This window comes from Melanerpes formicivorus, unplaced genomic scaffold (genome assembly GCF_026170545.1).
Source record: "Melanerpes formicivorus ecotype bairdi unplaced genomic scaffold, bMelFor1.0.p_v2 SCAF_14, whole genome shotgun sequence".
NCBI classification, from domain to species: Eukaryota; Metazoa; Chordata; class Aves; order Piciformes; family Picidae; genus Melanerpes; species Melanerpes formicivorus.
In genome coordinates this window covers 2,004,756-2,025,171 of record NW_027142366.1, presented here as the reverse complement: position 1 = coordinate 2,025,171, position 20,416 = coordinate 2,004,756, and the positions used below count along the sequence as shown (strand labels likewise).

The 20,416-nt window shown below is 56.3% G+C and overlaps 1 protein-coding gene across 1 annotated transcript; it reads left to right on the top strand.

Annotated features, from left to right (window-relative positions):
• Positions 1 to 1,591: 1,591 nt before the first annotated feature.
• On the top strand, positions 1,592 to 12,561 carry DRG2 (developmentally regulated GTP binding protein 2). The gene is made up of 13 exons (XM_068146558.1): positions 1,592 to 1,730; positions 3,078 to 3,238; positions 4,100 to 4,189; positions 5,288 to 5,348; positions 6,229 to 6,319; positions 7,065 to 7,137; positions 7,268 to 7,358; positions 7,555 to 7,652; positions 8,693 to 8,769; positions 9,545 to 9,633; positions 10,943 to 11,001; positions 12,239 to 12,292; positions 12,380 to 12,561. Exons 1-13 carry the CDS (start codon positions 1,667 to 1,669, stop codon positions 12,464 to 12,466), a joined length of 1,095 nt encoding a protein of 364 aa, XP_068002659.1. The 5' UTR covers positions 1,592 to 1,666; the 3' UTR covers positions 12,467 to 12,561.
• The last annotated feature ends 7,855 nt before the right edge of the window (positions 12,562 to 20,416 follow it).

The window sequence follows — 20,416 nt, the reverse complement described above, 5'->3', positions numbered from 1 at the left end:
GGGGCCATCAGTGTTCAGAGCTTCCCTCCTCTGGAGCCTGCGTTTTGGTTTTCCTCAGACCTGTTTGAGGAGCTCAGGAGAGATGTTGTGTACGTTGTGGTGTGGTGAGAGAGAGCTGACCGTGGTGTGGAGGTAAGAAAGGAGGCATTGGGTCTTGGCAGAGGTGGTGATGTCTCTTTCTAAGCATGCTGGCTGCAGGAGGGGTGTGCACGTGGGCAGGTGGAGCCAGGGGCTTTGCAGAGCGTTCACGTCCAAATTAAACATGAATTGTATTCCAGGGGCTGGTGTCTGTGTTGTTTGTTGACCAAAGCACCTCTCAGTTCCAGAGGACAGCTCTGCTCCCAGTCCCCCCTTGGGCTTTTCTCCAGTAGGCTGCTGATTGCCTTCAAGGCAGGGTCTGGCCTTAATGAGAGAAGCAGGAAGGGCAAAGCCTGCTGTGGGGGGATCCTGAAACCCCCTGGGTTCCTTTGAGCTTTTCTTGCAGCTCCACTCAACCTCCTCCACAGCCTCACCTGTGTTCCCCAGGCCTCAGCACCAGGGCCAGTTCTGTTTAACACCTTTATCAGTGTTCTGGATGTGGAGTTTGAGGGCACCCTCAGGAAATTTGCAGATGACACCAAGATGGGTGGGAGTGTTGATCTGCTTGATGGTAGGGAGGCCCTACAGAGGGATCTGGACAGGCTGGATTGAGGGGTTGAGGCCAATGGGATGAGGTTCAGCAAGGGAAAGGGCTGGGTCCTGCACTTGGGTCACCACAACCCCAGGAATGCTTCAGGTTTGGGGCAGAGTGGCAGTCAACTGCCCAAAGGAAAACACCTGGTTGACAGTAGCTGAACATGAACCAGTGTGTGCCACCATTGCTGATCCAAGCCAGGATGCCAGCAGGACCAGAGCAAGGGTTGCCCTGCTGTACTCAGCCCTGGGGAGCCTGCACCTCAAACACTGGGTTTGGTTTTGAACTGAACTTGAGGTAGCTGCAAGAAGGACACTGAGGTACTGGAGCAGGTCCAGATAAGGACAATAAAGCTGGAGAACAGCTGAAGGAGCTGGGGTTGTCCATCCTGGAGAAAAGAATGCTGAGGGGAGGTCACCTGGCGCTCTCCAGCTCCCTAGGAGGAGGCTGGAAGGAGATGGAGGTCAGTGTCCCAAAGAATTAGCAATAGGGCAAGAGAAAACCACCTCAATTGCACGGGGGGGGGTGTTAGGTGGGAGGTTTTGGGGTTCTTCCCCAAAAGGGTTGTCAAGCCTTGAAAGAGGCTGCCTGGGGCAGCGGCGGAGTCCCCACTCGTGGAGGACTTTCAGAGCTGTGTGGCTGTGGTGCTGAGGGACGTGGTTGAGTGGTGACCTGGCCGTGCTGGGCTAAGGCTTGGATCTTAAAGCTCCAACCAAAACGTTCCTGTGGTCTCCCGGGCGGTTCGCTCTGCCGGGGCTCCCCGGCCAGGCTCGGACTGCCCCTCCGTGGCACCGCCCCCGGGGGGGTGTGTGGGAGTCGGAACTCGGAGCGCGGGGCGCAGGCGGCGGCCGGGGCGGCGCAGCGGCTGCACAGGTCCCGCCCGCCTGGGCCCGGCCCGGACGCTTAGAGCGGACGGACGCAGGCGGCCGGCGGCGCTTCCGGTGCGCGGCGTGTGGGGCCTGGGGAGCTGCCCGGGCCGGGCCGGGCCCCGCCATGGGCATCCTGGAGAAGATCTCCGAGATCGAGAAGGAGATCGCCCGCACGCAGAAGAACAAAGGTCCGGCGGTGCGGGGAGAGCTGCCGCGGGACACCGGCAGGGCAGAGCCCTCGGGGGGTGGCAGGGCAGAGACTGGGGAGGGGTGGTGGAGCCCCGGGGGGGCTGCTGAGGGAAGGGCGGTCTGGGGAAGAGGAGGCTGTGGCGGTGCGAGCTGGGGGAGCAGAGGGGCTGCCGGGTTATGGGGGCGCTGGCAGGGGGTCTGGGGGAAGAGGTGGCTCGGGGTGGGAGTGACTGGGCTGGGCGGTGGAGGGGCTGCGAGATTTCAGCGGGGGCTGGGAGGGGATCCGAAGGAAGAGCTGACAGTCTGGGCTGTGGGGTAGTTTGTGAAGCTGGAATGAGGTGTGGTGCTGCAACGGGCTCTGTCAGAATGCTTGAGGGGCTTGGGGTGTTTGGTCTGGGGCAGATGAGGGAGCAGGGTGAGCCCCGAGTCTGGGGTGGGGTGTTTGGAGGCTACCCCTCCCGGCAGCCACCCTCTTTCCCCCCTGTTGCTGCCCTGGCTCATGCAGGTGGGAAGCCTTGGGTTGCAGCCTGGAGAAGGTGCAGCACAGGGTCCTGGTAGCATCCTTAGCTCTTCTTGGAGCTGGACCAAGGACCCCAAGTGCTGCTGGCACAGGGAGCCCAGGGATGCCTTCTGTGGGCTTCTCTCTCAGGCTGGTGTTTGAACACTAGCTTAAGGAGGGGAATGGGGAGCAGAGCTCCCCTCGGGTTCTGCCCCAGCAGATTCCCAGTGCCATGCTGCTTCTGGGGGCTTTAGGCTGTGGCAAATAATAGAAGGGAGGAATTGTAAGTCCTGTGATCTCCTGGATTTCTTGGCCTCACTGCTGTGAAGGGAAACCACCACCTGCTTTTTTTCCTCTGCCAGGTGCAAATTCCAGTGGTGTGCAAAGAAAGAATCAGTAAAACACTTTCCCACACAGGAGTGCTGAGTTAAACAGGCCTTGTCAAGAGCAGGGGGGAAATCCTGCTCTTCTGCAGTGCTGAATGTGGCTGGGTGTAAGGAGGCCTTTGCCCAGGAGGGGCCATTCCCCCGGGGATCTCCCTCCTTAGCTGCCTGCCTTCACCCATTCATTCCTGCACCTACTCTCTCTCTGCCTTTACTTCCTTCAGCCAGGGATTTTTTGGCTGCTTATTTCCCTCAAGCCTGACCACCTGTGCAGGACACCAGATTTGCTCTCAACCCCAGGGTTTCCCAAGGTTACAGGACACCTAGGGGGTAGCTCATGCCTGGAGCAGTGGTTAAGACCTTAGCCAAGGGCTGCAGCCTTTCTTTGAAGGAAGAGTCTTACTTCTGGAAGCAAACTACCAGCAGCTCTCTGTCATCCAGCTGTTGTGTTTATGTTGTTCCAGCCACTGAGTACCACCTTGGCCTGCTGAAGGCAAAGCTTGCAAAATACAGAGCCCAGTTGCTAGAACCCTCCAAATCCTCAGCTGCTAAGGGTGAAGGCTTCGATGTGATGAAATCCGGCGATGCCCGCGTGGCACTGATCGGTTTTCCTTCTGTGGGTAAGGTCAGTGAGTGTCTGTGGTAACCAGGTGGCACGTGTGCTTCCAGTCTGTGCTTAGCAGTGCCTGTAAGGCTGATGAGGCAGATCTCCATCTCCTCCTCATCTGCCATGACAACAGGCAGGTTGTTGGCTCTCCTGCTGGGGAGTGCCCAGAGAAGGGGCAGAGGACTGCACGAGCTGCCACAGGGGGAAAGGCTGAGACAGCTGGGTTTGGGCAGCCTTGAGAAGAGAAGGCTTAGGGAAGGCCTTGTTACCATGTACCAGGGCATAAAGGGTAGCTACCAGGAGGAAGGACACTCCCTTCATACGAGGAGTCCCATGGGAAAGACAAGAGGTGATGGGGACAAGTCCCTGCTGGGGAGAGTCCCGTGGGACTCCAGAAGAAAATGTTTCACCCTGAGAGCAGCTGAACAGTGGAATCCTCTCCCAAGGGAAGCAGTGGATTTCCCTGCACTGGTCAGCTTTAAGACTCAGCTTGGCAGGGTGCTGGGCCAGCTCATTTCAGCTTTGCCATTACCTAGAAGGGTTGGACCAGGGCAGCCTTGGGGTCCATTCCAACCTGGCATTCTGCGTTATTGTAGGCTCAGAGCTGAAAGTTAGAGCTGGGGGCAACACTTCTTTGTTTTGTCTTGTGGTATCAGCCTCAACCTCAGTCTTACCCAGCCATAGCACTGCTGATGAAATGGGTGAGAGCCCAGGATTTACCTTTGTGCAGTGACAGCAGTGCCTGACCCATCCCCGTGTCAGTCCCTGCGCCTGGGACAGCCACAGCACAGCTCCAAAAGCTGAGGACCCTTTGGTGTTGGACATTGATCAAGGCTTTCAGTTGCATGTCTCTGATGATGCTGATCCCTTGCCTTTCAGTCCACATTTTTGAGTTTAATGACTTCAACTGCCAGTGAAGCTGCATCCTACGAGTTCACAACCCTGACCTGCATCCCAGGAGTCATAGAGGTAAGTGGAGATTCTCCTCCCTTCAGCTTCTTAGTGGTGCTGAAGAGACCCAGACATGTAAATGTGTCAATGTCCAAAGGTCTCTGTTGACTTCTGCTTTAAACTTTAGGAGGTCTTGAGTGAGCTGTCAAGTCTTGTGCAACCCACAGAGCTGATTTAGGTCTGCCCTAGGCTGCACAGCTCCTCGGGACTGCCTGCCTGAGCAGGGCGCGCTGTCTGCCGCCACTCCGCTGACCGGAGCAGCCCAGCAGTCCTCAGCTGATTCTGTTCTAACTGCTGCTGGTGCCACTGACCAGATGGCTGGAAACCTTGACAGATTTGTTTTTAATGAAGCTTTAAAAGAGGCAATCTGTACTGGGATCAGTTTGGAGAGGAAATACAGCTCCTCCTGCCCTTGAGGAATTTTATTAGCGGTGGCCTAAGCATCCTCAGCGAAGCACAGGAGAAAGGGCATCAGACTGAGAAGTGCCTGAGTGATGAGAGAGTCTGGGTCAGAACTGAAAGCAGAGTTAAATGATGAAAGCATTGCTGTTAAAATCAACACAAATACTGTAACACAGCCCTGAGCTGCAGCCAGCTGCTGCTTCTGAGGGCTGTGCTGCAGTGCCAGCTCGAAAGCCAGCGCCCTGCAGATGTGGGGAGTGGCAGCCTCCTCTTACTCTGTGCTGCTGGAGCTGCTGCAGCACAGCTGAACGGTTCTGGGCTGCCTCAGGAAGAGGTGAGGGCACTTGCTGCTTGCTGTGCTTTCTTCTTGGAGCAGGAAACTAAAGGCTGGTGGTTTCTTCCCTTCCCATGTCACTGCCCTGGGGCAGCCTGCCTCCTGTGCTGTTTCCCTGGTGCTTTGTCAAACTGCAGTCAGGTGAGGCTTTGGAGGGCAGGACCTAACCTACAGCCTGTGGTGCTGCTCAGCACAGCTTCCTAGGACACACTCTGGAGGTACCTTAACAAAACACAGCCATTGCCTTTGTGCACAGTGGTCCTGGGGCTCATCCAGTTCCACTCCCTGCAGGCTTTGACCCCAGCACACATCCCAGGCTTTGGAGGCACCTTGGGTGCCCTGCACAAAGCTTTCAACTCTCTGTCCTCTTCCCATTGCAGTACAAAGGAGCCAACATTCAGCTGCTGGATCTTCCTGGAATCATTGAAGGAGCAGCACAAGGTTGGCTGATCTCTGTGTTTGTGTGGAGTAGGGATTTGCCCTCAGAGGTGCAGCTGGGTGTCTCAGACCACAGCAGGTAGCCAGGGCCAAGAGTTCCCATCTTGGCTTTCCAGGTCTTGGAGTCCTTGATCGTAGGTGAGGCACGATTTGGATCCCTGGGCCCACAGGAGGTTCTATATGTAGCAGAAAGATGCTGCTCTGGAGGTGGGAGCCCAAGCAAGCCAGGCACTTCTCACCCTCCTGTGTGAGTGTTACCTCCCTCAACTGGCTTCTGGTACAGAGGAAAGCTAAAGAAAGATGCTAGTGGCAGGGGAGGGAATCACAGCTAAACAGTAACCTCTTGGGACTGATCCCTGAGTTCCTGCCAGTCCTCCTATGACTCCTGGTTCTGGGAAGAGGTGCTGGCTTTGTCCCTCTGCTCCATCATCTCCTGACTGGCTGGTCATGGCAGAAGATGCCTCAGAAAATGTTGGGAAACCTCCCAATGGAGGAGCATGACCTGGTTAATAAGGCCTCTCTCTTTATTGACCAGAAATGATTCACAACCCCTCTGCACAGGGACCCTAGGCCCACATCCTGGGTCTGGGGATGTCTCCTGCTACCAGTGATGAAATCTCCACCTGTGCAGCTGTCCTCAGATGCTTTACACCATCAGTCACTGTGCTGGAGGAGCAGCAGCAAAGAGTATTTGTGAGGGCTTGTGCTGGACAGAGGTCACTCTGTGTGGGGCAGATGTGCTTGCTCAGGGGCTCCCCAGCTGCTCACTGCAGCCACTACCACACTGCAAAAGACTTTCTCCCTTGCTTCTGAGCAGCTCTGCAGGGTAGCAGAACTCACACCTGCTTTCTCTTGCTGATGCACAACCACCTCCTCTTCTCAGGGAAGGGCAGAGGCCGGCAGGTGATAGCTGTGGCCAGGACTGCAGATGTTGTTATCATGATGCTGGATGCCACCAAGGGGGAAGTGCAGAGGTGAGGATATGCTGCTGGGTGCCTGGAGCTGAGGGGTAGTGGGGCAGGGGCTCCCAGAAAGCATCAGCTCCTTGAAGTATGTCCTGTGCATGTCTGGGGAGACCTTCTTGTGGCCTTTCAGTACTTGAAGGGACCAGTGAGAAACCTGGGGACTGAGTTTGTAGCAGGGGCCTGTTGTGAGAGGGCAAGGGGTGATGGTTTGAAACAGAGAGGGGATTCAGACTAGAGAATCATAGAATCAACCATGTTGGAAGAGACCTCCAAGATCATCCATTCCAACCTGAGAGAAGGAAGACATTTTTTAGCCTGAGGGTGGTGAGACCCTGGCCCAGGTTGCCCAGGGAGGTGGGAGAGGCCACATCCCTGGAACCCTTCCAGGTCAGGTTTGTCTGGGGCTGTGAGCAACCTGCTCTAGTTGCAGATGTCCTTGCTGGCTGCAGGGGGTTGGACTGATGAGCTTTAAAGGCCCAAGCCAAAGCACTCTGTGGTTCTGAGCATGAGCTGGCAGTGGTGTCCTGCTGGAAGCAAGCTTGTTCCTCTCAGCTGAGGAATCATCTCCACAGGAGGGCAGCTCAGGGGCGGGGAGGCCAGCCTACCTTTTCACAGCACTGCCCCACATCAGCTGTGGCTCTTAGGTTGTAGTGAAAGCTTCTGGCAAGGCTGTATCAATGGGAGCCCAAAAGGGAAGGTGTGGGTGTCCCCTGGCTGTGCTCAGTCTCAGGACTCACCTGCAGTGTCCCCACAGGGCCTTACTGGAGAAAGAGTTGGAGTCGGTAGGGATCCGGCTGAACAAAAACAAACCCAACATCTACTTCAAGGTGAGGCTTCCTGCAAGCACAGCTTGTACCCCTGCCCACTTCAGACTGAGTGCTGTCCCTTGTGGACAGGCTGAGGGCTGCTGTGGGGTTTGGAGACTGTTCTGAAGCTGCTTTATTGCCATCCCTGCAGCCGAAGAAGGGCGGAGGTATCTCCTTCAACTCAACTGTCACCTTGACTCAGTGCTCTGAGAAGCTGGTGCAGCTCATCCTCCATGAGTACAGTATCCTTTCCTAAAGCAGGAGACCCTGAAGCTATCAGCAGCTCCTCAGTCAAGTGGTAGCTGCTGTGGGACAGCCTCACTGTGTCTTTGGGGCTTTCTGGGCTGCCAGGGGACTTGCAGAAGCAAGCTCAGCCCCTTGGCTCCCAGCAGTTGTGTTGCTGTGTTGGGATGTGGACCTTGACAGCCTTCACCTCAGAAATCTTCAATGCTGAAGTCCTCTTCAGAGAGGATTGCTCCCCTGATGAGTTCATTGATGTGATTGTAGGCAACAGGGTCTACATGCCATGCCTCTATGTGAGTATCCTGGAGCCAGCCACCTTCAGCCACACCAAGCACCTGCAGCCTGCTGAGAATCAGCCTGGTTGCTCCAGCAGGAGTGATGTGGTGGTTGAGCTGGAAAGCGCAGCTCAGCAAGGAGCTTCTATAAGCTTCAGGCAGGCTGCTGTGCTCTGCATGTGTTCCCTGTGCCCTCTTGTGGCTGGCAGCCGCGGAGCAGCTTGAGCTGGTGTCACGGTGTGGGATTTGCTCCCACGCTGCAGAGCCTTCAGCCCCTGTGCCACGAACTCTGCCTGGGGGTCCCTTGTGTCAGACTGGGTCTGTAGTGCAACCAAAGGTACTGGGAGAGTGGAAGGGAGCTCTGGAAGGTCCAAACTGACACTGAGGCTTTTGAATTTCAAGTTTGTTCTGCTGAGAGCTTTCTCTTGTCCTTTGCCTGACAGGATCCAAGCTTCTCTTTCAGGTGTTGGAACTGCCTTGCTGCATCTACGTGTTCATGCCTTCATAGAGCTGTTGTGGTTGGAAGAGACCTTTCAAGGTCATCAAGTCCAACCATTAACCCACCACTGCCAGGGCACCACTAAGCCATGGCCCTCAGCACCACATCTCCACAGCTTTTCAAGCCCTCTGGGGATGGGGACTCCCCCTGTGCCCTGGGCAGCCTGTTCCAGGCCTTCTGGGGAAGGAATTGTTCCTATTGTCCAACCTAAACCTCCCTGGGTGCAACTTGAGGCCACTTCCCCTTGTTCTTTGGGAGAAGAGGCCAATCCCCATTTTGTACCTTTCAGGGAGGTGTAGAGAGCCAGAAGGCCTCCCCTCAGCCTGCTTCTCCTTCAGTGAAACCCCCCCAGGTCCCTCAGCTGCTCCTCACCAGCCCAATTCTCCAGGCCCTTCCCCAGCTTCAGTGTCCTTTGGACACTAACACCTCGACATCCTTCTTGGAGTGAGGAACCTCAAACAGCCCAGTATTTGAAGTGCAGCCCCTCCTGTGCCTGCCAGCCCCCTGGCAGTGCTGCTGAGCTGCCTTCCTGATGGGTGGGCTTTTACCTCTGCCTTAGGTCTATAACAAGATCGACCAGATATCCATGGAGGAAGTGGATCGCCTTGCCCGGCGGCCCCACAGCGTCGTCATCAGGTGGGAGCCTCTCACACTGCCTGCCCTGCCTGCCCTGCCCTGCTGGCCTCCCTGCTCTCCCCGCCCTCCTGCCCTGCCTGCCATATCCTGCTGCCCTGCCCTCGCTGCCCTGCCCTCGCTGCCCTGCCCTCGCTGCCCTGCCCGCCTGCTCTGCCCTGCCCGCCTGCTCTGCCCTGCCCGCCTGCTCTGCCCTGCCTGCCCTGCCCTGCTGGCCTGCCTGCCCTGCCCTGCTGGCCTGCCTGCTCTGCCCTGCCTGCCTGCTCTGCCCTGCTGGCCTGCCTGCCTGCTCTGCCCTGCTGGCCTGCCTGCTCTGCTTGCCTGCCTGCCCTGCTGGCCTGCCTGCTCTGCCCTGCTGGCCTGCCTGCTCTGCCCTGCCTGCCTGCCCTGCTGGCCTGCCTGCTCTGCTGCTTCATTTCAAACCCTTTTCCTGGGGCTCCTCCCAGGGCTGTCTGCAGCTGCTGTGCTGAGGGGCAGAGGCACTGTGCAGCCCTGGAGGGGCAGGCTGCTTGGCTTCTCCCCTCTGCCTGCAGGCCAGAGCCAGCCAGTCTCATTTGCTTCCCTGGAAGTGCTGATGCACCTGGCTGGAGCTTGGCTGCTTCCAAGCTGTTTGCCCTCCTGCAAGTTCAATTTGTTTCACTCTGTGGTTTTCCTCTGCTGGCCTCATTAAAGGCTTTCCTCTTCTTCCCTGGTCCTTCAGTAAGGCATTTCCCCTTGCTCTTTCAAATCCCTAAATCACAACAGCAGTGAACATGGAGCTCTTCCTGGTGTTTTGCAGCTGTGGCATGAAACTGAACCTGGACTACTTGCTGGAGAAGCTCTGGGAGTACCTGGCCCTGACCTGTATCTACACCAAGAAACGAGGACGTGAGTGGCCAATAGCTGCACAGAGGGTTTGGGAGGCACAGAGGCTCCACAGGCCCCAGCTGGCTTTCAGCTCTTGGGAAATGCTCTCTTCCACCTGACCCAGCCAGGCATCTGTCCCACCATATCCCTCCTGCTCTTCCTGCACTGAAGAGCTGCATTCTCATGCCTCCTCCATGATGAGATAAGGAAATGGGCTGTGCAAGTTTGCAGCTTTCTGCCTTGCTAAGCACTCTGTGATGAGCTGTCCAGAATCCCAGCATGGGGAGGGCTGGAAGGGAGCTCTGGACATCATCCAGTCCTACCCCCTTGCTAAAGCAGGGGCACCCACAGCAGGTTGTCCAGGAGCACAGTGTCCAGGAGGGTTTGGAATCTCTCCAGAGAAGGAAACTCCACAACCTCTCTGGCTCCAGCACCCTCTCACCAAAGAAGTTTCTCCTGTTCAGATGGCACCTCCTGGGTTCCAGTTTGTGCTCATTGTACCTTCTCCTGTCCCTGGGCATGGCTGAAAAGATTCTAGCCCCATCTTCTTGCCCCCCATTGTTGAGCTCTTGCTGAGCATTGAGCAGATCTCCCCTGGGGCTGCTCTTCTCCAGGTTCAACAGCCTCAGGGCTCTCAGCCTTTCCTCCTCACAGCTGCTCCAGGCCCCTCAGTGTCTGTGCAAGTTCACAACTTCTTCCTTGCACACAGTCTGTGCTGACCATCACTGCCTAGGTCTCCTGTTCCTACCTCGAGAGGTTTGGTCGTTCCATGCCAGGCTCCTGAGGCTCAGGAGTGCCTCTGATCCTCCCTCTGCTTTACAGCCCCCTTGCAGCTTCCCCCAGTGCTGAAGGCACATCTTTAACTTCTTCCTGTTTAGCTGTGGGCAGCTGTGGCTGAGCTGGGGTGGACATGAGGAGAGGAAGGAACACACTGAGCTTGCTAAGCTCTCAGATCTTGGTGGGGGGGAGGGGGGAAGGGGATGGCACAGAAGACTTCAGAGTGCTTTGGTTTTACTTGAGGAGGTTTTGACTTGGGTGGCTTTGCTTGTCCTGAGGCAGGTGTTTGGGAGGGAGCTGGTCCTGAGGCAGGTGTTTGGGAGGGAGCTGGGGGCAGGTGGGTTGTGGGGAGCTGTTGGCTGTGGGAGGTGGGTGACTGCCTGTGGGTGCTGGAGGCTGTGGCACTGGTTTGCTGCTCTGGAGTACCCAGGTACCTGTGTCTGGGAGGTGCCAAGTGGAAGGGGAGGAGGAGGAGGAATTCAGGGCACTGTGAGGTGGTGTCAGCACATCAGAAGACACTTGATGGGAATCCAGGGTTGCTTTTTCTCCCCAGAGAGACCAGACTTCACCGATGCCATCATCCTACGGAAAGGAGCCTCTGTGGAGCATGTGGTAATTCCTCTGCAGCTTTTGTGTCTCCTTGTCTGTAGAAGGCAAGCTCCTCTTGGAGCCTGCTATGCTTTGTGCTTCTTAAAGCTTGGGATGTGTTCAGTGTTTCATTTGAGCTGCTGCTTTTGTTACCTGGGCTGGGTTTGTCTGCCTCAGGTTGCTATGAAGGGTTTAAATAAGCACCTCACCTCACAGAGGCAGAGAAAGGGACCTCTGGAGATCATCTAGTCCAGGCCCCCTGCCAGAGCATGGCCTCCAGGCAGGTTCTAACTGAGAAGCAAATGAATATGAGCAAGCAGTGTGCCCAGGTGGCCAGGAAAGCCAATGACATCCTGGCTTGGGTTAGAAATGCTGTGTCCAGCAGGAGCAGGGAGGGGATTGTCCCCTGGGACTCAGCTCTGGTGAGGCCACACCTTGAGTCTTGTGTCCATTTTGGGGCACCTCAGTGCAAGAGAGATGTGGAGGTGCTGGAGCCAGGGCAGAGGAGGGCAAGGAAGCTGGGAAGGGCCTGGAGAATAAATCTGATGAGGAGCAACTGAAGGAGCTGGGGATGGTTAGTTTGGAAAAGAGGAGGCTGAGGGGAGACCTCATTGCTCTCTGCAGCTACCTGAAAGGACCTTGTGGAGAGCTGCTGCTGGTCTCTTCTCAGAGATCATTAGTGACACAGCAAGAGGGAATGGCCTCAAGCTGCCACTGGGGAGGTTTAGGTTGGACATTAGGAACAATTTGTTAATGGCAAGAGTGGTCAGGGGCTGGAATGTGCTGCCCAGGGAGGTGGTGGAGTCACCAACCCTGGCTGTGGTTTGGCTGTGGTGCTTGGGGGTATGGCTTAGGAGTGACCCTTGCAGAGCAGGGCTCTGGGTTGGACTTGGTGATCCTGAGGCTCTGCTCCAACCTGAGTGTTTCTGTGATTCTCTTTTGAAAACCTCCATAGACAGAGACTCCACAACCTTTCTGGGCAGCCTGTTCCCCTGCTCTCCCACCCTCACAGGGAAGAGGTTCCTGCTTCTGTGTAGATGGAGCTTCACTCAGCCCCGTGAGGAAGCTCCTGGGAGCAGCGGGATGTGGCTCACCGTGGGCTGCTGATCCTTGGGTGTCCATTCCATGTTCTTTCAAGTGCTGCCAGCTGGCTCCTAAGGCCACTCCTGTAATTTCTGAGTTGTTTCTAGTTCCTGGGTCTCAATTTGTTTGCAGAGTGGCATCACTGACCTGCCTCCTGTGCTCTCTGTCTGTGTTGCAGTGCCATCGAATTCACAGGTCGTTAGCCAGCCAGTTCAAATATGCCTTGGTGTGGGTAAGTGTTCAACAGCAGAAGAGAGATCCCTTTCCCTGGGTGCCTCTGATCTTCTTCTGACCCCTCTCCTCCTTTTTTGCTTTAAAGGGGACAAGCACAAAATACAGCCCTCAAAGAGTGGGCTTGACCCATATGATGGAGCACGAAGATGTCATTCAGATTGTAAAGAAGTAACTCTCTCTGCTGGTGCCTGGCCTTTGTCTTTCATCACTACAACTGGGACTGACCACAGCAAAGCAAAACACTCTCACACTCTCACTCACACACTCTTCACTCTCTCTCTCTCACACACTCTCACACACACACTCTCACTCTCTCTCTCTCACACACTCTCACACACACACTCTCACTCTCTCTCTCTCACACACTCTCACACACACACACTCTCTCTCTCTCACACACTCTCACACACACACTCTCACTCTCTCTCTCTCTCACACACTCTCACACACACTGTCTCTCACTCACACACTCTCACTCTCTCTCACTCTCACTCACACACAAAAGGGGGGAAAAAACAAAACAAAAAAGGGAGATGTGATCCACAGCCAAAAAAAAGCTTCTGTGAAGCTGCTCCTCTTGGAGCAAGGCAGAAAAGGAGGCTGCTGCACATGCAGGTGGGGATGGGGGAGGGGGGTTGCCAGCTTGCAGCATTTCAGGTGAAGTAATGCTTCTTACAATGAAAACAGGAACCAGTTCTACCAGTAGCCAGGTCCCACAGTGTCCTGCCCCAGTAAGGTTTGCAGGTGGATCCATGTGTTAACCTTGCTTTGCCAGTGGGAATTGAAGGGGTTTGTGTGAGGAATCTGCCTCTGTAGTTTGGGATAGGGAAGCCAGAGCTAAGAGAACATTGCTGATGCTTTGCTGCTTATCCATTCACTTGCTGTAAGCATCCACCTGAAACACATTGTCCCTGCAGCTTCCACCGTTGGAGACTTCAGTCTCTGCATCTGAGACAGCCCCTGGGGAGTTTGTCATGGTCCCACCTTGGCTAGCATTAAACTGTGGCATGCTGTGCCTCTCCTTAGCTCTCCAGCAGGGTTTGTTGACATGCTGGTCCAACTGGTACAGAGAGATAAGAACTGAAACCCTCTTAGTGAAGAATGGACCTGGCCACACTGCAGCAGGGCACAATGCAGAGCCCTGGGCTGCAGGGAGCAGCCGCTGCTGGCACATCACACGTTGAGGAACTGCCTTGGGCCTTTCCTCCTTGCTCCTGTCCTGCCTCTCAGTCCCCAGCAGTGCTGCTGGAGATCTTTCTTAATCATGCCCCTAAATTCCAGCTCTTTGAGCTCCAAAGTACCATCCCCTCCCTTGGGGTTTGCCCCAGCCCCCTTAAAACATTGTTGCTTGCTCTGGACCTTGGCATTTTTCTAGTCCTGTGCTTTCCCTGAGTGCTGATGCTGGCTGATTCACAGTGCCTGATGGAGAGCAGCTCTTTCCTTCTGGGATCAAGAGCTGCCAAGAGCTTTTATTTCCTTTCACTGAGTAAAAAGGGTTCAGTCTGATGTGGATCCTTTGCTGTGAGGACAGGCCTGGCCCAGGCCTGGGCTGAGCAGAGCTCCTTCCCTCTCCCGTGTGCTCCTCCCCACCCCTCACGATCTGATTGAGCAGAAATGGAAGGATTATTTTATTTGAGAGAAATAAAAGTTGCTATTTCATGTGGGCTGCAGGTGTCTGTGCCTGCAGGGGGGAGATGGCTTGGTGTGCTTTCCAGCTCTCTTTTTGTACCTTCAGCCACCTGAGGAACCCAGGATGCTGTTGCAGGAGGCTGTGGCGGGGGATGGCTGCCGAGTGGCTGCGAGAGGGCTCTGAGGGGACTCGGTGAGGTGTGATGAGAGGCATCTAGGTATTGCACACAATGCACCAGCTAAGAAGGTGACTTTGAACTCTGCCAGCTCCCTTCCCTGCCCCTGGTTTTGTTCACAGCTGGAGTGCAGAGCAAATCCTGGCTGCGGTGGGGGCCAGCGGCAAAGGAGCTCCGAATGAGCAACAGTGTGGCTGAGCTGGCTGGAGCAGGCAGGCTCCTCCCTGTGGGAGCCGTGGGGGGCAGTTCCAGCACATTAACTCGCCCTTTACCTTCCCTCTGAAGGTTGCAGAGGCTTTGCTGCCTGCACAGAGACTTCCTTTGGGTTCTTTTTTTGGTCCCTGAGTCTCTTTTTGCTCCAAACCCAGGAGCCTGCCAAGCTGGGCTTGGGGCTGGGTGGCCAGAACTGCTGAGTGGGCTTCGCCCTTGGGCCACAGAGTGCTGGAGTTGGAAATCACAGAATGGGTTGGGGTGGAAGGGACCTCCAAAAGGTCATCCAGTCCAGCCCCCTGCAGGCAGCAGGGACATCCTCCACTAGATCAGGTTGCTCAGAGCCTTGGCCAGCCTCACCTTGAGTGTCTTCATGGATGTGGCCTCAACTACCTCCCTGGGCAACCTGTTCAGTGCTCCACCACCCTCATGGTGCAGAACTCATTCTAAACATCCAGTCTAAATCTGCTCTAATTTCAAAGCACTGCTCCTTGTCCTGTCACTGCAGGCCTGTGCAAACAGTCCCTCTGCAGCCTCCTTGTAGGACCCCTTCAGGTACTGGCAGGCTGCTGTTAGGCCTCGCTGGAGCCTTCTCTTCTCCAGGCTGAACACCCCCAGCCCCCTCAGCCTGTCCTTGTATGGGAGAGATGTTCCAGCCCCCTCGGTTGATGAGAGGCTGGAACACGAAGTGGGAGCTGCTAAGTCATGTCCTGGGTTGGTCAGTGCCTACCTCTGAATGTGTCTGGGGTGCACACTGGCTGGTCCAGCATGCTGCCGTCCAAAACCTCTCTGTCTAATTAGCCTTAACTCTTCACGCAGGGAGTTGGGCATTCTCTCCTGTTCAGAATGAGCCAGGAGATGATGAAACCTGGAGTGGGGAGGAGGTAAAAATAGTTAAGGCAGAAGCAGCTAACTTCTTTTTTTAGCGAGGGTAGCTGTTTTGCAAGGCAGTCGGGAGCTGCGTTGGAAGCTGAGTGAGCTTAATTGCTGCCTCTGTTCCTCCAGACGGCTTCGCTAATTGTTCTGCTCCGGCGTTGGAAGCTGCAAACCTTGCAGTTTGGTGCAGGAGCCTGAAGATCTCTCCAAGCCCTGAGGAAGCAAGATCTTCCAGGGCAGGGGGGAGACACACTGCAGCGTAAGGATTGTGCTGGAGCCCCCCGAGGTTTATGGCAGTGAAGGTGATGGAAGGGGTGGAGCACCTCTGCTGTGAGGCCAGGCTGAGAGCCTTGGAGCTGTTCAGGAGGAGGGGACTCCTTTTGATGGCCTCTGAGTACTCAAAGGGGGCAATAAGAAAGATGGGAACTGACTTTTGAGCAGGGCCTGTTGTAACTAAACGAGGGGTGATGGTTTGAAAGTGAAAGAGGGGACATTTACCTAGAAGGAGACTTTTTTGGGGTGGTGAAACACTGTCCCAGGTTGCCCTGAGAGGTTGCAGATGTTCCACTCATGGAAACGTTGTAGGTCAGGATGGACAGGGCTCTGAGCAAGCTGATCCAGTGCAAGGTGTCCCTGCCCATGGCAGGGAGGTTGGACTGGATGACCTTTAAGGCCCCTTCCAACCCAAGCCAGTCTGTGATTTTCTGAAGTGGCCAGGGCCCATGTTAGCACCGTGGGGGAGCAGGGGCATGGAGATGTGCTCAGTGCCTCCTGTCTGGAGAAAGGCTTGCTGTCAGGATGGGAGGTGGCTGCAGGCAGGAGCTGTGGCTTTACCCCTCAAAGAGCAGCACACTGCATTTTCTGCACTGTTCAAAGGAAGGAAATGGCCTCAGGTTGTGCCAGGGGAAGTTTAGGTTGCATATTGGGGAAAATTCCTTCCCCAAAAGAGTTGTCAAGGTCTGGAACAGACTGCCTGGAGAAGTGGTGGAGTCCCTGTTCCTGGAGGAGTTTCAGAGCCTGGTAGATGTGGTGCTGAGGGCCATGGTTTAGTGGTGATCTGGCAGTGCTGGGTTAAGGGCTGGATTTGGTGATCTTAAAGGTCTCTTCCAGCCAAAGCCCATTCTGTGGCTAAGTGATGCTCTGCAGCCTGGCTGGTGCTCTGCTCTTCTGCACCACCGCCCCCTGCCATTGCCCTGCTCTCCCAGGCGGATTTGTTAGCTCCATATCTTGCTCCCAGAGGGCTGCACTGATCCTTTCCTGTCCCTGGGCCCACTGCTGAGCCATGCTCTGGGTGTGAACCGGGCTGAAGCCGCTTCGACACAGCCCATCAGCCAGCCTCCATCTAGCCCTGGAAGCAGCCACAGCCCGAGGCGTGCTCTGTTCAGAGCGCCTGTTCCAGGCAATCAAGCAGCTTTGATTGGCTGAGCACTCCTTTTATAATTTAATTTAGGCAGGGAATCGTTTGCGAGGTAATAAAAAGAGTCTCTGACTCCAAATGCATTCATTTAATTCAATGAGAGACAGTTACTGCAGCGGGCTGGCCCCAGCCAGCTTCCCTCACCCCATCAGGCTGACATCTCCAAGCTCTGCTCAGGGCTGTAGATAAGAGTCACGATCCGCGGTGACAGCTTAATTGTTTCAAAGGCTGACAAGGGTCACCCCAAGCAGCCGCCGTGCCGGGTGCGGGGCCGGCTCGGGAGGCTGCGCTGGGGGAGGATTTATGGCTGGCAAAAAAAAGAGAGAGAGGGCTTTGAATTCCTCCGGTTGCGCCTGCGAAATGATGAAGCTGCCCCGTGGGGATTGGGGCTATTGATTGTAATTTGCAGTTAAGCTCTCGCCTTTGGAGCAATCAGCATAATAAATGCCCGCCGCAGTACAGCAGCGACCCGGCAAAGGGAGAGGAGGTTTTGCTGGCGTGGTGCGGCACCTGCGGCAGGCTCCTCTCCCTGCCCCTAAGGTTGGGAGCTCCATCCCTGCTTCGAAATGGTCCCCAGTTTGCTGTGATGCGGGAACAAAGTGCGGGAGGAGGGGAGGGTGAAGCTTTGAGGCACCTGGATGTGCGGCCTCAGGCTGCACCGGGGGAGATTCGGGTTGGATGTCGGGAAACATTTCTTCCCAGCAAGGGTTCACAGGCATTGGATCAGGCTGCCCAGGGAGGTGGTGGAGTCACCACCCCTGCAGGTATTTAAAAGAGGCATGGACGTGGTGCTGAGGGATGTGGCTTAGGGACTTAGCAGTAGTGGTGGGGTTCTGAGCTCTAGGCTATCATCTCAAAGGTCTCTTCCAGCCTCAGCAGTGCTATGATTCTATGATGCTTTTGGATGGCAGGTGGAGGTGCCCTGCTCATCCCAAAGAGGATTGTCAGGATGATAGATCCCTAGATCCCTCCCCTGTTCCCAGCCCGAGGAACTGGTTGATCCCAGCCCAGCTTTGGAGAGGGTTATGTGTCCACCTCCACATCCCTGTGTTTTTTCCTCCTCAGCTTGCATTGTTTTGGGGTTGAGTGCATCAGGGCCATTCACCAGCTGTTCACATCTGGGGTTCCTGGCACACGGTGGAAAGGGGCTGTGGGACTGTCCATCCATGTCACCAAGGATGAGGCTGAGGGGACAGGGAGCAGAGCTGGCTCCCCTCCTGCCGCTCCCCGGCTCTGCAGAGGGAAGATTAGCTCTTGTCCCTGCTCACGAGTGGAGATGAGAATAATAGCAGTCATCAAATATGCATTGGAGAGCAGCAGCCTGCAGCTGCCGTGCTCAAATATGGTCCTGCGGCTGCCGGGGGAGTGACTGTCGCCGGCAGAGAGCGAGGCTGAGAGCACGGCGCCGGCAGAGCCAGGGCCCGCGGGCACCCCCCAGCCACCCGCTGCCATGTGGTGAGCTGGGCTACCCCAGGTGAGTGGCTCCGAGTCCCCCAGCTGGGCAGCTCGTGGAGGTGGTGCTGGGAAGGGCCAGGGAGGGACCTTTTGTGTGTGATCTTAGTCCTCCTGCAAACACTGTGGCGTGGGGCTCAGCTCCTCTGGCTTGGGGCATGTGGTGTCCTTTCCTCTCTGGCTGTCCCTGCCTGTCTGCTCTCTGCCTCATCTCACCTGATTCCCACCTTCCCCACAGTCCCAGTGTTCCCACTGCCCTCCAGAGCAGAGCTTCCTGCCCTATGCACCTGCTTTGTTCCCAGGAATCTCTGCCCCATGTCTCCTATCTCCCCTTCTGCAAATTCCTTTTACCCTGGGGCTCTTTTAGCCCGGGAAAGCTGCCTGACCTCACAGCCAAGCTTCACAGAGCCCCTGGCCCCAACTCTAGGGTCAAGGTGATGGCATGGGGCTGTCACCTGGCTCTGAGGCCACCAGCCAGTGTGCCTGTGTGCCCACTGGTGCAAAACCCAGGGCACATTGTGCCCACCTGATCTCCCCTCCAGCCTGCCTCCTCCCTGTAACACCTCTGTTGTGGGCAACTCTCTGTGTCAGGCAGCAGCTGGCAGACAAGGGCATGACAGTGCTTGGGAGATGCTGGCTTCCCATCCTCCATTTGGAGAGAGGAACTGGAGGAGGTTGAAATTAGCCTCATCAGGGATGTGGTGGGTGCTTGAGGGGACAAGGAGAGCCAGCCCTGGTGCCTCAGGGCCTTGGAGAGCTGTGCTGCTGTCACACTGCCCATTGCTGGAAGGGTCCAGCCTGTCCCCATGCTCCCAGCATCACTGGGACTTGTGGCTGGAGAGGCAAGAGCTGCACACCAGTGTTTGAAAGTGGCTGCACAGTGACCCAGGACTAGTGATGAGGAAGAGGATGTGGTGAGAGATGCCACAGCCAGGAGGTGCCTGGCCAAGCCAGGCTGGCTCTATGGGGCCAGGGTGTGGGGCTCCTGTGAGGCATGGCAGGGCTGGGGCCAGCAGGGTATGATGTGGTGGCACAGAGCCCTGCTCTAGCTGTAACTGGAAACAGGCTGAAAGCAGAGCTGGGGCCAGCTGGTGGCTGCAGAGCTGTCTGGAGATGGTGGAGCTGTCGCCCTGGGACCTCTGCCCCACTGATGCCAGTGCTCCAAAGGTACAGTCCCACGCGTTGTGCCAGGCTAGGGTGGGCAAAGCAGACTGTCAGGGGCCAAAATCTCCCTCCCCTTTCTGCACCCAGCAGTGGGCTGCCTTGGGCTGTGCCCTTGGGTCACGGTGGTTTTCCCTGGAGTGGGGTAGCTTTCCCTGGCTCAGCCACAGGTCTGGAACTGTTTGGGGGTGATGGGGTCAGAGGATGCTCTGGGCATCTTCTCCCACAGCCTTGGTCCTTGGGTCTGCTGATGCTCTTTCCCACTGTTCCCATGCCCATGTGGCCCCACAGACCCTCTCCTGATATGTGCTGGCTGCCTCCTTTCCTGCTCCATCTCTCTTCTCTCCCTGCAGCTCTGGGGTGGTCTCTCTCTGTGCAGACCCCACTGGGGTGTTACCAGCCCAGCAATTAATGCAGAGAAAAGGCTCAACCCCTCAGGTCATGGCCAATAGCCTCTCTGCTGCAGATGTGCCAGGGAAGGGCTGGGCTGGGGGCTGGCAGCCCTGGAACTCTCACAGCTCTGGAGGAGGCCAATGGGTTTGGTGCAATCACAGCTGCTGCTTCTGGAGTTTCCCCAGCTGCTGCACAGCTGGATGCTGCTGCTGCTCCTCATCCCCTGGATCTCCCCCCATACCCCCTGTGAGAGAGTGCAGAGGGTGCTGCCACTGCCCACCTGGCTCCTGCCACTACCTGCAGGTGATCCACAAATTCCCATCAATGCTGCTGAAACTTTCATGAGCCTGCAGCAGCAGGAATCCAGCCCTGGCATTAACATTTGATGTGGTCACCCTGAGTCTGGGCACGTGTGTGTGCAGACAGGCTGCTGGCACTGCCACAGAGCACATGTGTGGCACACAACCCCCCTCACCAGCTGCATGTGAGCACACATGGCAGCCTGCACACACACACAGCATGTGTGGCAGGGCATGGAGGGCACCTCCCTGGGCTCCTGGCTCCTCTCTGCTTCCCGGCAGGGCTGCAGGATGTGGTCTGGTGTTGGGTTCTTCCTCCGTGGTGCTCTTGGCTGTGCTCCCCATGGCAGGGCCACGTGTGCCTCGGGGTCTGCAAAGCTGTCTCCTCTCTCTTGGTGTCACAGTTTGTCTTTATGGGACAAAATGGGGCCCGGGGCTTCATCCCCCTCTGTGCTGGCTAGAGGAAGAGGCTGATTCCCCAGAGGAGAGCATGGGGAAGGTGGGAGATG

Bases quoted from the DNA above. Each gene is read 5' to 3' on its own strand.
- DRG2 (XM_068146558.1), top strand. From the start codon at position 1,667: ATGGGCATCCTGGAGAAGATCTCCGAGATCGAGAAGGAGATCGCCCGC. The intron at 5,349-6,228 runs GTTGGCTGATCT...TCCTCTTCTCAG, and splicing joins CATTGAAGGAGCAGCACAAG to GGAAGGGCAGAGGCCGGCAG. The intron at 8,770-9,544 runs GTGGGAGCCTCT...GGTGTTTTGCAG, and splicing joins CCCCACAGCGTCGTCATCAG to CTGTGGCATGAAACTGAACC.